This window comes from Halichoeres trimaculatus, unplaced genomic scaffold (genome assembly GCF_033239565.1).
Source record: "Halichoeres trimaculatus isolate MK-OKI-2021-1 unplaced genomic scaffold, fHalTri1.1 fHalTri1_scaffold_21, whole genome shotgun sequence".
Taxonomy (NCBI): domain Eukaryota; kingdom Metazoa; phylum Chordata; class Actinopteri; order Labriformes; family Labridae; genus Halichoeres; species Halichoeres trimaculatus.
Window position 1 is genome coordinate 8230805 of NW_027437199.1, and position 13058 is coordinate 8243862.

General features: G+C 41.1%; 1 protein-coding gene across 2 annotated transcripts in view; it reads right to left on the reverse strand.

The window, feature by feature from the left end:
• The window catches only part of scube1 (signal peptide, CUB domain, EGF-like 1), a 118837-nt gene extending 106823 nt beyond the window's left edge, over nucleotides 1-12014 (reverse strand). For both annotated transcript variants that reach the window (XM_074698194.1, XM_074698193.1), the window contains exons 1-2: nucleotides 11801-12014; nucleotides 8608-8730 (exon numbers count right to left, since the gene is read on the reverse strand). In XM_074698194.1, the coding sequence (XP_074554295.1) occupies nucleotides 8608-8730; nucleotides 11801-11888 (211 nt within the window). In that variant the 5' untranslated portion in view covers nucleotides 11889-12014. The remainder of the gene's footprint in view (nucleotides 1-8607; nucleotides 8731-11800) is intronic.
• Nucleotides 12015-13058: the final 1044 nt, after the last annotated feature.

A 13058-nucleotide genomic window follows, 5' to 3' on the forward strand; every position in this document is an offset into this window, starting at 1 on the left:
CTACAGTGTTCAAAGTGACATTTTAATCTACCTGCCTCAGACTTAATTAGTTGCTCTGGCACAGAGGTAAAACCCCGGACTTCAGCTGAGACACAAAAGTGTTTGTGAATGTTGATTGAGGAGGCTTTTGGTGTTAAAACATAATGAGAGGGAGGAGAAGAGGCAGCTATTCAGCACGTCGGGCAGCGCTGATGAAAACCAATCAATTAGCCTGTAAGTGACAAATGCTGAGTAAACTGGAGGGTGCTTTCACAGGCCTCTGCCAGCTCTGTGGCAACCGGCCACATCACTCATCCCTCTGGAGCATCTACACTGTAAAAAAGTGTGCACAGGCCACTGAACCTGAACCTGTTCAAAGTGCCTCACCTTCAGAAGCAATCTCAGCACACAAGCCGTGTTCAAACAACAAAACGTGAAAAAAACAGAAGGAGAAATTGGATTTCAAAGCGGCATTTTTGAGATTGAAGCACTTGACATTTTATATTGTTGACAAGATTGATTTTTTGCAGGAGGCATGCCTTTAGTAATCTTCCAAAACTTGTGGTGTTTTTCCGCCCTGAACTTTGAAAACACGGCAGAGCCTCTCTGATTCACACTGATCCATCTTATCATAACTTCTGACTCTCTCCTCGGTAAACAAGTGCACAAAACTCGATCAAATTCCCCCAGATCTCTCTTTAAACAGGGAGGAAATTCTGATACAGTTCAGCACACACACACACACCAAATACACACAGACACACACAATCATACACATGTCCAGGAAAGCAGCTCCTCCCACATGCTCTTCATTTGACAGCACGGGGATGAAAGTTCACATTTTTCCATAACGAGCCAGCGGTATCAGCTCGTGGAAAAGTCTACAGAGAGTTCAGCGTTCATAAACGCCAGATCAGATTTCAGAGAACATTCACTTGAGAAAATCACTCTGAGAACTCATCTATTTCAGACAGAAGCTAGGACAGAAGCCTAGACTTACTGCAAAATCAAAACAATCTGCCAAAAATGCAGTTCCTCAAACGACCACTAGAGGCTGTCCCCAAAAGCAAATCAAGCTCAATGAGGTCAGCTTAAAAATGTCTAACTTAACCGCAGAGATAGACATGTTAAAATGGTGAAACTAAAAAGTTTGGATTCTTCATGGAAGTATCAATTCTTCATTGTTGAATTCATGGGGTCTGTTTGGTAGAAGTAAGTATGCAAGTATACAAGTATGCGAGTTTTTATGCATGTAAGTATTTAAGTATGTAACTATGCAAGTAAGAAGGTATGAATTTAAGTATGCAAATAAGTATGCAAGTCTGTATGTATGTAGGTTTGTATGTAAGTATGCATGTAGGTATTCAAGCTAGTAAGTATCTAGGTAAGCAAGTGAGTATGTAAGTAAGTATGCGGGTATGTAAATAAGTATGCATGTTCGTATATACTTAAGTTTTTGAGTTAGTATTCATTAAGTATGTAAGTATGTAAGTGAGTATGTATGAAGGTTTGTACACAAGTATACATGTAGGTATTCAAGCTAGTAGGTATGTAGGTGTGCAAGTGGATATGTAGGTAAGTATGTGGGTATGTAAGTCAGTATGCATGTTAGTATGTACTAAAGTTTTTAAGTTAGTTTTCATTAAGTAAGTAAGTAAGTATGCGAGTGAGTATGTATGTAGGATTGTGGGTAAGTATGGATGTAAGAATGCAACTATGAATGTATGTATGTAGGTTTGTACGTAAGTATGCATGTAAGTATTCAAGCTAGTAGGTATGTAGGTGTGCAAGTGAGTATGTAGGTAAGTATGTGGATATGTAAGTCAGTATGCATGTTAGTATATACTTAAGTTTCTGAGTAAGTATTCATTAAGTATGTAAGTATGCGAGTGAGGATGTATGTAGGTTTGTACGTAAGTATGCATGTAAGTATTTAAACGGGTATGTAGGTATGCAAGTGAGTATGTAGGTAGGTATGCAGGCATGTAAGTCAGTATGCATGTTAGTAAATACTTAAGTTTATAAGTTAGTATCCATTGAGTATGTAAGTATTCAAGTGAGTATGTATGTAAGTATTCATTATGTAGGTAAGTAATTAGGGATGTAAGTATTTAGACAAAGTATGAAAGTTGGTATGTGAGGTAACTTATGTGAGTAAGTTGGTAAGTATGTAAGTAAGTAAGTGTATTTGTATCATAGTAAGATGAAAAATAAATCCTGATTAGTTGACAACAGAGTTTTCCTTCTCATCCCAGCAAAATGCTTACTCCTGACTCAGGAAAAAAACCTGCTTAAAACTCAAATGTTGATCTTCTTGCTTATAAAGGCAGCCAATAAACTAATAGATGAAGTCACAGTGGCTCCATCCATCATGCGTACGGTCTGTGGACGCGATCCAGCCAAGTGCTGCTTAAATTGCAAGCTCCCAGCTGAACAATGTAGCCTACAAGCTTCTAATTTGTAGTGCTGAGGTGTAGTCGAGGCTGAGAGCACAGGTCATCTCCCTTGGTCACAGAGGCTTGAATCCCAGACATTACAAAAGCGAAACATCGAGCCAGAGTTTGAAGTGTGGAGCCACTCAGGCTACACCCTCTGGAACCTCTGAAACGCCTGATAAGTAAAGTGTTCGGCAAGACCATCCATGTTCCCGTTGGTTTCTGAAGAAAAAGGTGAGATATAATATTATAACACATACTGCAATGGTTCCTTTAGTTCTTTAACTACATACAACTGTCAGACTTGGGTAAAGCAAAACTTCTGTAAGAAATTTGTAAGAAGGGTGTTTTGATGATTCAAAGTCTTCGAGAAGTGGACACAAGGTCAGTGTCTACGTGTCCCAATCAAAAGTTTAGACTGATCTTTATCCAAGTCTTGTTTACTACAGTTTTGCCAATGCAGATGGAAACGATTGCAGGTTAGGAGGTTTGCACCAAGGCTTGATCAGAGAGATAAACACATCAGATATTTCAATGAGAACACTTCATCAATGCAGCAAGAGAGCTGAAAAAAAACAGCAGGATATGAGGATTGAGCAACCAGGTGAACTGGTCAGGGGGTGAGTCTGTACCGTTAAACTTACAAAGTTTTAAATAATATCTGCTCATATTTGGTGCTTGGAGGGGGTTAATCCTAGACACAAATAATTATTATTATAATTTTTTTTTTACAAATCTTTTTTTATTTCCTTAGCTCTTTTTTATGTTTCATTACCCCCGCCAAGGAGGTTATGTTTTGGGGAGTTTGTTTGTCTGTGAACAACTTAACTCAAAAACTAATGAACAGATTTTGATGAAATTTTCAGGAAATGTTTGAAATGAGATAACGAGAGAGTAATCAAATTTTGGAGGTGATTCGGATCACTGTCTGGATCCAGCATTTTTTTAAAGGATTCTTTATCATTGTGAGATAGGGCCGTTTTTACCATATGTGTATATAACTCCATGATAAACGGTCGGATTGCTTTGCAAAAGAATACAAGACAAGGTCACCATAATTTCCGACAGATGTAAAAGTATGATCCAGATCCTGGTAATATTCTGGATACTAAGATCTGGAATATGAAATATGTACTGGATCATCCTAATTTTCAACACTGTCAGGTAACAAATTATCGTACAAACCTGCAACTAACACCAAATTGTAGCAGACAGTCTGCTGAAAGGGAGTATAACATTAAAGTAGGACTTAAGTGTTGCGTGACTGTCACAATATGCTTGGCGGAGGTCTGCACTCTGTAATCAAAGAAATTGTTTGTTTTTTAGTCTTACTGTACCAAAAGTCTACAAAACTGAACCAGAAATCAGAATGTTTTTAGACCATTACCTGAACTTTGATAAGGTTTGTGTTGCCATTGTGATAAAAGAACTCTTCAGCCTGCATCTTTCATTTCTCGTCACTGCTGACTTTGGACATATTGCCAAAAAACATTTTTAAAAAGGGGAAGAAAAACGTACATATCTCAACATACTACACAGAATTCAAAGACATAAACTCTAAAATGCGGATGAAGGGAGTTTTGAATCGATTCAGACGCTTTAGATGGAGATAAGAGGCAGCGGATCAATAAGAGGACAAAAAACTTGATGACAAACTCAGTTTCATCCGGTATCTCCTCGTCAACATGTCGTGTTTTCCTCCAGTGTTGAGTAACTGTCCTCTGATATGAAGCAATTCTGAAGATAAAGAAGAAGACCTGAAGGATGCAGCGAACGAGCACAGGCGCTCTGCTGCTTCCAGGTGCTTCCAGGAATAGCACAGCCGCTAATGGCACTGGCCATCAAAGTGGCCTGGTAATGCCTGTTGATGGAAAACACAGCCGGCCAATTACAGAGCCCATATCTAATCAAAGGGGTCAGAGGTCAACTTCCATCCACCATCCATCTTCATTTGGCCATTGCCTCATCACTGGTGGGGGAGTCGACAGATCTTGGCGTACAGTCAAGAGGGGACAGGGGTGTCTCACACACAAACACACAAAAACGTACACACACAGCGTTGAATTGTTGGATGAGGAACAGTGATGTAATAAAGTTGACACTCACGCTCCATCCAAGCAGAGCACAGCTCCCACACACACTCACACACATTCAATAATTCTTCTGCTGGCCTCAGAGAGGTGATGTCATAAAAAAGAAGAAGCTGGAAGGACAAATCTGCACACACAGCAGCTTTACAGGACGGAGATCATATTCCTGAAAATGTTCGTCTTCTGTCTCCCCTCAGAGGAGTTTTAATGACGCTGGGTTCAGACTGTGTGTGTGAGTGTGTATGCGCTTGTCGAGTGTAATAAATCAAGCGTGGTAAGGCAAACAGTAAGGACATCAAAGCTGCTTAATAACAGAATCAATACCTTCAGACGTCTGAAGGGTTGGTTGGAAAATACAGTTCACCTAAGGTGTTTTTGTGTGTAAACCCATGAACGTCATCAAGAGTCAAAACTACCTTAAACTGTGTTAACAGAGTTTGCTGGCTTTATTCAACTTTGGGCTAACTTCTGCCTGATGAAAAAACAAATAAAAGTGCCTGAGCAGGCACCAGTAAAGGCATCTCATGGTGTTTTCAAACCTCTACATGTTCATTAGTTGTATTAATCCCTGAATGGATCTAAAGCTGTGTTCACACTGCAGTTCAAAGTGACCTGAATCTTATTTTTTTCGCTTGGTGATAAAAGTGAAAATCTCAACGAATCTGACATTTTAGTTTCAGATTCAGGTCAGTTTCAAATGTGGTACAGAATCGGATCCATAACGGGGACGACCACGATCTAAACAGCCAGGTCCCATTTCATGTGACTTTCACGTTATCCTGTAGCGACACACATCACAGTTCTGTCTCACAGACAAAAGAAGAAGCATGAGTCACACTCTATGAAAACAAACATTTTCTTTCTCTTCTTCCTCCTTTTTTAAATAACCAGAGGGGTCTACCCACCAGTTCATGACACACTGGAGGGATGGACCTCAAACACCGAGGTCTGTTTGCATCACACTAGTGAATATAGAAAGTAGAGCCTGTCTTCTTCCTCTTAAAACACTGCCAAGTAATAATAGTTGACAAACTTGTGCAACGTGAAGGAGAGACCTCCTCCTCAGAGTTTGCATCCTCGCTGTTCATTTCCTTATTCTCTTATCCGAGTGCATACCACCACATTGCACATCAACCCTATGGAATTCAATCCCATTACTCTGGTGCCAAGCATATCACAAGCTCGTAACACGGTGCTATCTTATTTTGCCTGTGCGATAACACGTGCGTGTGTCTGTGTGTGTGTCAGTACATGTAGCTGAACCAACAGGGGAAGTGTAAACTATTCCCTGATTGAAAGAAAAAATTCCATCAATGCAGAAACAGCCAGTATCTATACTGTTGTCTCCAAAATGGGGTCACTGAGACTGGATACGATCCTGGCCGTCACTGGGTCAGAGGCAGAGGACAACCTGGACAGGAGACAAACAAGCATTCACCCACTACTCACATCTATGGGCAACACGGAGAGACCAATCCACCTGACAAGCAAGTTTTGAGCTGAGGCAGGAAGCCAGCCATGCACGGGTCGGTTGTACTAACACGACACAGAAAGGCACCGGAGAAATGAACCAGTATCTTTCTTGCTGCGTTAACCTGCATCCCAATGCAGCCCAGTTTGGCAAAGTCCATTCCTCGACTGGTTTGATCCACTCATTCGTGATTGGGTCACGGGGGCAGAAGGAGGAAAGTGCTATGGGGAAATGCATTCTGGGCATTGTAGAAAAAAAATTGCCTGATTCCAACCTGTTTTCTTTAATAAAAACTTAAAACCTCTGCTGAGAAGTCTTTCACGGAGCATGGCCCTTGTTGGAGTCATCTCCAAAACTGCACTGTCATGAATTTCCACCATGTCTTTAAAAACCGTCTTGAGAAATCTGGCGTTATTTACACCCTGTCTTATCCTCTAAAGGTCATGTTCCTGGTCTTGTCAGACTTTTAAATAACTCCCCCATGATCCCAGACCTCAGTGATTTATTTGTTGTCATAGCCGACAAGAAAAACTGCCAAAACTACCAAAACATGACCCAAGCTGTCAGAATCATCACCGAGGTTTCAGAAATGTTAGAAGAGCGTGCATCATTTTCACAAAGGCAATCTGTCTTGTTATGAGCAGTGGAGCGTGCGGTACATTGCAAAAGATTAGTGGATTACATCGTGCATGTGTGTGTGTATGTGTGTGTATGGGAATGAGCTTGCAGAGAAAAAGAGGTGGAGGAGGGGAGGGTGGGTATGTGTGCAGCTGACGGAGCTCCAGCTGTGATGTGCTTTGAGGCAGAAGTGAGTGGAGGTGTGAACGCACAGCCAGGTGCTGCCCCCGTCTCACCCTAACACCCTCGCTCAGTCCACTTCCTCCCCGTTAATTAGGAGAACCTGTGGGGGGAGGAGGGTGTGTGTTTGAGGGTGTGTTTATGTGGGGGTTGTTTAACAGCTGTCTTATCTACGATCACGGCACAGCCTAGTTATTGTGCACAGATCTGTCAAGAGTCTGCCTAGTTTTATACAAGTGGACGATCACAGCTGACACCCTACATCCAGGAGGAAATTTGGCTGAAGCCCCGCCCCCTGTTGACCTTACTATTAAATCTTGCAGGCCTGGACTGAGCAATGCCTTTGAGGACTGTAAGTCCAAGAAACAAATACATCAACCGATCTGACATTATGGCAGCTCATCAAAAGTGAAGCCAAAAGTCTGGAGCTTCTCTTTCTAATTCACTGTAGTAAAGGTTAGAAAGCTCACCTCAGATGGGACTGTTACTATGGGGATTTTCATCAACGTAGTCACTTCTTGTTGGGGTTACAAAATTACAGGAATTTTCAACATTGGAAACTTTCTGTTAGAATTTTCAGAAATTAATGGGAATTACCAGGAATTTCCGGGAATTTAATTAACAGCATTTACCTGGTCATATGCATGTGTTAATATTAAACATTTTGGTTTGTTTTCTACATGCAAACATGTCTAATGCAATATTTCTAAAAGACATTACAACTGGATTTTGAGGGAATTTTCAGGATTTTTCCTAACTGAGTCTAACTGTCATGAATATGGACATAAATATTAATGATAAGCAAACATACATGCAAAAATGCCTGATACAACATTTACAAATGCCACAGAACAACAAAAACAATGATTGGTGGAAAAAAAAAAAGAATTCTAATAGAAATCCAATTTTTTTTTTAGAAAAATCATTTAAGCTGATTGTAACAAAATCCTAAAAATTTCCAGTATTCATGAGCTAAATTCCTAGGGCAGCTTTTCAAGAAATTATCCTAAAATTTAACAGAAATTGTTACAAGTTATTTGATGCTTAAAAGCAGTTAAAGTCAAATGATAGACCTTAAAGATGTAATGGATCTCTGACATTTCATTGGTTCAGTCAAAATTGTGTTACAGTGGATTGAAAGGGTGGGACATCACTATCACAGCTCCACCAGCTGATCCTGACTGATCAGACTCCATCTCGAAAAAAAAAACCCACATCACCAGCGCAAGATGTCAGCAGCTGTTGTGGTAGGTTTTGGCTTCACTTTTGCACAACCAGAGTAGGTAGAGGTGCACCATCCATAGTCATATTCTCAAATGACATATTATTATTTCATGCCAAAGAGCACAAAAGATGTCGAGCCCTGACAAGGAATCAAACTCCAGACCTGAGAGGATGCTGTCCACTTTCTGCAGGTGCTCCTTTCACATATCACACATACTCAAAGGGTTGCAAAATGCCTCTATCCTGGTGCCTGCTTAGAAACCCAGAATATGTTGGATAGAAGGCTGCAAATGTCACAGGCCTTGTAGGAAGCCAGTGTTTGATTTGTGAAAGAAAAAAGGACAAGTCTTTATCTCGACTCTGCTTGATAGAAAGAGATTGATCACAGATTGATTTAACTCACTCTAAGGTTTGTGATGTGTTTCTCACTTTAAACACGCAGTAAAAAGATCGACTTTGAAGATGCACAAAAGTTTTGACAGAAAATCACATCCAGCAATACCACTTGTATCATCAAGTATCCATGCAGCACTGATACTCAATTAAAGAGGTGAGACAGAGGAGACAAAGAGAAAGCTGATAAAAAAGGCGTCCGATAAAGGTCACTCACCCTCGCACTGCTTGCCATCTCCTTTGTAGCCCGGCTTGCAGATGCAGTTGTAGGATTTGGGTGTGTTCTGGCAGAGAGCGTCAATGTGGCAGTCGTCCGTACCCTCGGCGCACTCATCTGCATCTGCACAGACATCACAAATCAATACACATTGACACCTGAGTCCAAGAGGGTTTGTTAAATTACACAGTTGGCTTGCTACCAGCTTTTGTTTTAAAGACTTGAGTGGATTTTAGGACACAAGCTTTTAAGGAAGAAACAAAAAAGATAAACAAATCAATGTCTCCTTTGTAAGACCAGGTGGGTTTGAAGGATCAGGGCAAAAAAGTTTTAATATATCCTCACAAGAAAAAACTGAAAAATTTGAGCCAAATCTGTTCAAATTTGGTTGATATTGAACAATTTTCCTGATTAAAACTGTGTGTTGCTTCAACCGTAGCCTGTATTGTGTTCACTGATGTATTTGTGTTGTAGTAATTTAATCAGAAATTGTCACCAGAGTATTTGTGTTTCCTTCTTGAAATTGTGGGTCTTGGACATGAAACTATGAGCTACAGTGGCCTGTTTAAATTAAAATATCTTAAGATGGCTTGATAAAGGAGTAAGGGATTAAAAAAAATCATATTTTTTTAAGAAAAATGTAGAAGAATGAGAAGGCCCTTGTTATGAGCCAGGAGCCTTCAGAAGTGACTGAGGAAGATCTGAACTTATTACGTCCATTTTTCTCCAATTCTGCATTTCAGCAGTTAAACTATCTAAGAATCGTGATTTCTTTAAAACTTTAAAAGAGAACAGACTGAAACTTTTAGGGTGTTTGACAGAGCTGTGCAACCTGCCACGAACTGAGGAGCCTGTGCAGTAGTAATCTCTGAGTATCAGGTTGCACCATTCTAGATGTTGAAAATCTCCAAGCAAAGTTTGGAGGATGTAGCATTTTTTGAATCACCTCAGAATGGGTGTGGTGAGTATTTTAGGTGTGCTTCTTTAGGAATTCAATGTATTCAACTATAATTCCAAATTTGAAAACTTCAAAGAGCATAAAACATACATTTTGTACAGCAAATGACTTATTGAAGATTGTACAGTCTGAGAAAAATATAGTCAAAATTCCCACTTTTTGCCTATCGAGCCCCCTTAAGCCATTTCTGCAAAAATCCAGGACAGTCTGCCCCCTAGTTTTCCAAAGCTTCTTGTTCACATACGTCCCTTACAGCTAGTGTTTCCCCAGTCTTTAATCACACTCAGGGACACTGGTATTACATCGTGTCAGGGAGCAACGTGGGAGTGCAAAGAAGGAATAAGGGCATGGCAGTTTCACATCAGCTCCACACTTGACTCAATGTGGAAATTTTACCTGGGGAAAAAAAAAATCAGATTTGCGGCCTGAAAATCCAGATTTTTTTTCAGTTTGTTTAATGCAGTTCAAGACTTTCAACTCAGCTGTGATTAAGACACATTAATTGAAGTTCCTGTTAGGTTTTTTTTGCCTTGTGTTGTGACTCCTAGAGCGTTTAAAATCTGTAGCCTCATCCTTTTTCTTTTGCTGCTTTCAAATATTTCCACTGCTGTGTACATAACACACTTGATTTAACCAGATTTACTTTTTTAAAGAACACAACCTAACAGCTTGACCTTGCCAAATGTTTGGAATTAATCATGGACCGTTAGAAGAAGCTATAAAGTCAAGGTCTATGCTCAGAGAACAGCTGTTTTAACAGCTCCTCTATTGATCAGGCTATTGATTGATAGGCAAGCTGGTCACACCTGGGCCTAAATCTGAGGGCAGGGGGCTAACTCATTACACAGCACACACACACACACACACTGAGGAGGCGGGGCCCTAATTACAGATCTTGGATCTCCTGTTTTCTAACATTTGGAGCATTCAGGAGACCTTTACATCACCACAGAGCCGGTGAGAGCTGCCCGTCCTCTGCCTTCATCAGAGTATATAAACAGTGTGTGTATGTGTGAGTGTGTGTGTGTGTGTATGTGTGTGTAAGTTAGGCAACCCGGCGGGAAGCTGCCTGTGGTTCAGCCCCTGCTCTCTGTCTGGCTGTCCGCCCGGCTCAGCCCCATAAAGGCAATAAATAAACGATAAAACGGAATTTACAATAAATATTTTTGCTGTTAAAAAAAGTCTGCGTGTGTTTTACTGGAGCTGAAGCGAAAACAGAGACAGAAAAGCAACAAGTTAGGGTCTTGAAAAAGCTCTAAGAGTTGGATGTTTCCCTGTAGATGGGCTTATTTGCTGCTCCTCGTGGCTTCTTAACAAAGCCTCCTCTGCATGAGAGCTCACTGTCTCAATATTGACTCCTCACCCTCTCTGAGCGGTGGGAGGCTGAACAATGTGCTGCTGCTGCTGCTACAACACGGTCGATATTGAGTCCCTGCTGCCAGCCTGTTTCTCCTGGGACTTTGAGGGTCCTCCTGCCACCCCCCCCCCCCCCCCTCGATCCACATTTTACGCACAGCCTCCAATTCTCCCCCTCCTCCCCGGACTGGCCACCAAAGACAAGGTGCTCCCGCTTTAAACCACCTTCTCTAAATCATTAGCACCATTTTCCAGGCGGGTGAAAGAAAAAAAAAGAAGAAGAAGAAAACAAGCAGCTCTCTCTTACTACAGAATCAAAGCAAATGAGCGCTTAACCCTGAGATCAAACTGCGGTTTCCGAGTGAAATTGACCTTTTACGCGCAGGAAGCAGAAGTTGCAGTGAAGTCTAAGAGGCTGGGGAAACCGAGTGGAGATCAGTTTGTGCATCACACATGACTCTAAGGGAGAAACGCAATTCACACAAAGCTTTTCCGAATGAATGAATCATAGATATTCCTCAAAAATGTCAGTTTTGCGCAGGGAAATCAGATTCTTTCAATGCAATCAACTGTATTTTATGTTATTTTCTCACACTACTATGCATTACAAAGACGTAATCCACACATGTCATACTGAATGTGTGCAGAAGTGACTTAATTTCAAGTTTTAAGAGAACAAAATGTTCTTAAAGGTGTTTTAAAATCTTAAGTTATCTCTGTGAATTGTTTCAGGTGTAGTTTCCTCCGATCAGGTCTCCATCATTTTCTCCTCCACGCCGGAGAGTCTGGAGCAAACAAAAAGTGCATTTACCGGCTGACAACGAAGCCGAACACACACACAGACAGACAGACGCACGGAGAGGAAAGGGGAGCTCTTACCTGGGAGTCCGACATCCCCCATCACCCTGCAAGTATTTATGAGGAGGATAAACAAACAAACGTCCCGGGAAAAACAAGCGCTCCCCATGCTGACAGACGGTGTGAGGATTCAGCAGGGCTTTTCTGGGGGTTTGGACTGCAAGTGTGTGTGTATGAGGGAGTGTGTGTGTGTGTATGTGTGTGTGTGTCTGATAGGAGAGGAGGTGGACCGCTTTTGGTGGACCGGCAGCGGCCGGAAGAGGGAGAGAGAGAGAGAGAGAGATGTGGAGGGAGAGAGAGAGGGGCGCTCTGATTGGCTTGTTTGTGCCGGTAGAGGAGAGAAAGGAGGTGTAGAGAGTCTTCAATGAAGGAGCTGCTCAGCCTCATGATGGAGGTTATCAGGGCTGGAGAGATCTCAAAACTTCAATTAAGCAATATTACATTTTTACCAGTTATAATCCGGGTCATTGGGGGCGTAAAATGTTTGTAGCATAAATTAAAAGTCTCTCGTGTCTTTCTGGTCTCTTCTGTGGATCAAATGGCATATTAAAAAAAAAAAAAAAAAAAAAAAACTACAGGTATTTCATGCTTATTGTATAAAATGATGCTGAAGTTATCCTCGTTGCATAAAAGGTGTGACATGACACATCTGTGTTAGTGAAGTTAATTCAACTCCTCTAAAAAGTGACTCCCAAGTCTTTCTAGTTGTCTGTGCTCTTCTTTTCTATGTTGGGTAAAGCTGCATACTGCCATCTACTGCAGGGGTTGTGAAGGGAACATTTACTCTAATATCATTTTCACATCTGATGATTTGGGTTGCAACATTAAATAATAGTAATTAACCGTGGCTCAGTCAAACAGCAAGTTGTCCCTTTTAGAGGTTGTGGGTTCAATCCCAGCTCCTTGCAGGAGCATGCCATTAGTGCATGAGCATGGTTTCATCGGGTGATCATGGGTAGGGTAAAAGTGTTGAATTACATTACATAATGATCATTTACTAGCAGGAGGTTTTATTTTGAGTCACTGCAGAAGCTTAATTTCAGAGCAGCTTCAAAAACACAGAAGATAATCATAGTGAAGTTATTTCAAACACAAAACTCTATAATCTATCACTCGAGTCCATCGACTGACAACAGACCTGTTGGGTGCTTGAGCTTCAGCTCCAGTGGAAGTGTAGAAAATAGAGTTTCTCCATCAATACTAACTGACTGTTCACTTAATCAGGACAGACTTTAAGTTTGGTTGGTTTTCAGGGCTAAGAAATTCTGCCACCTTGTGG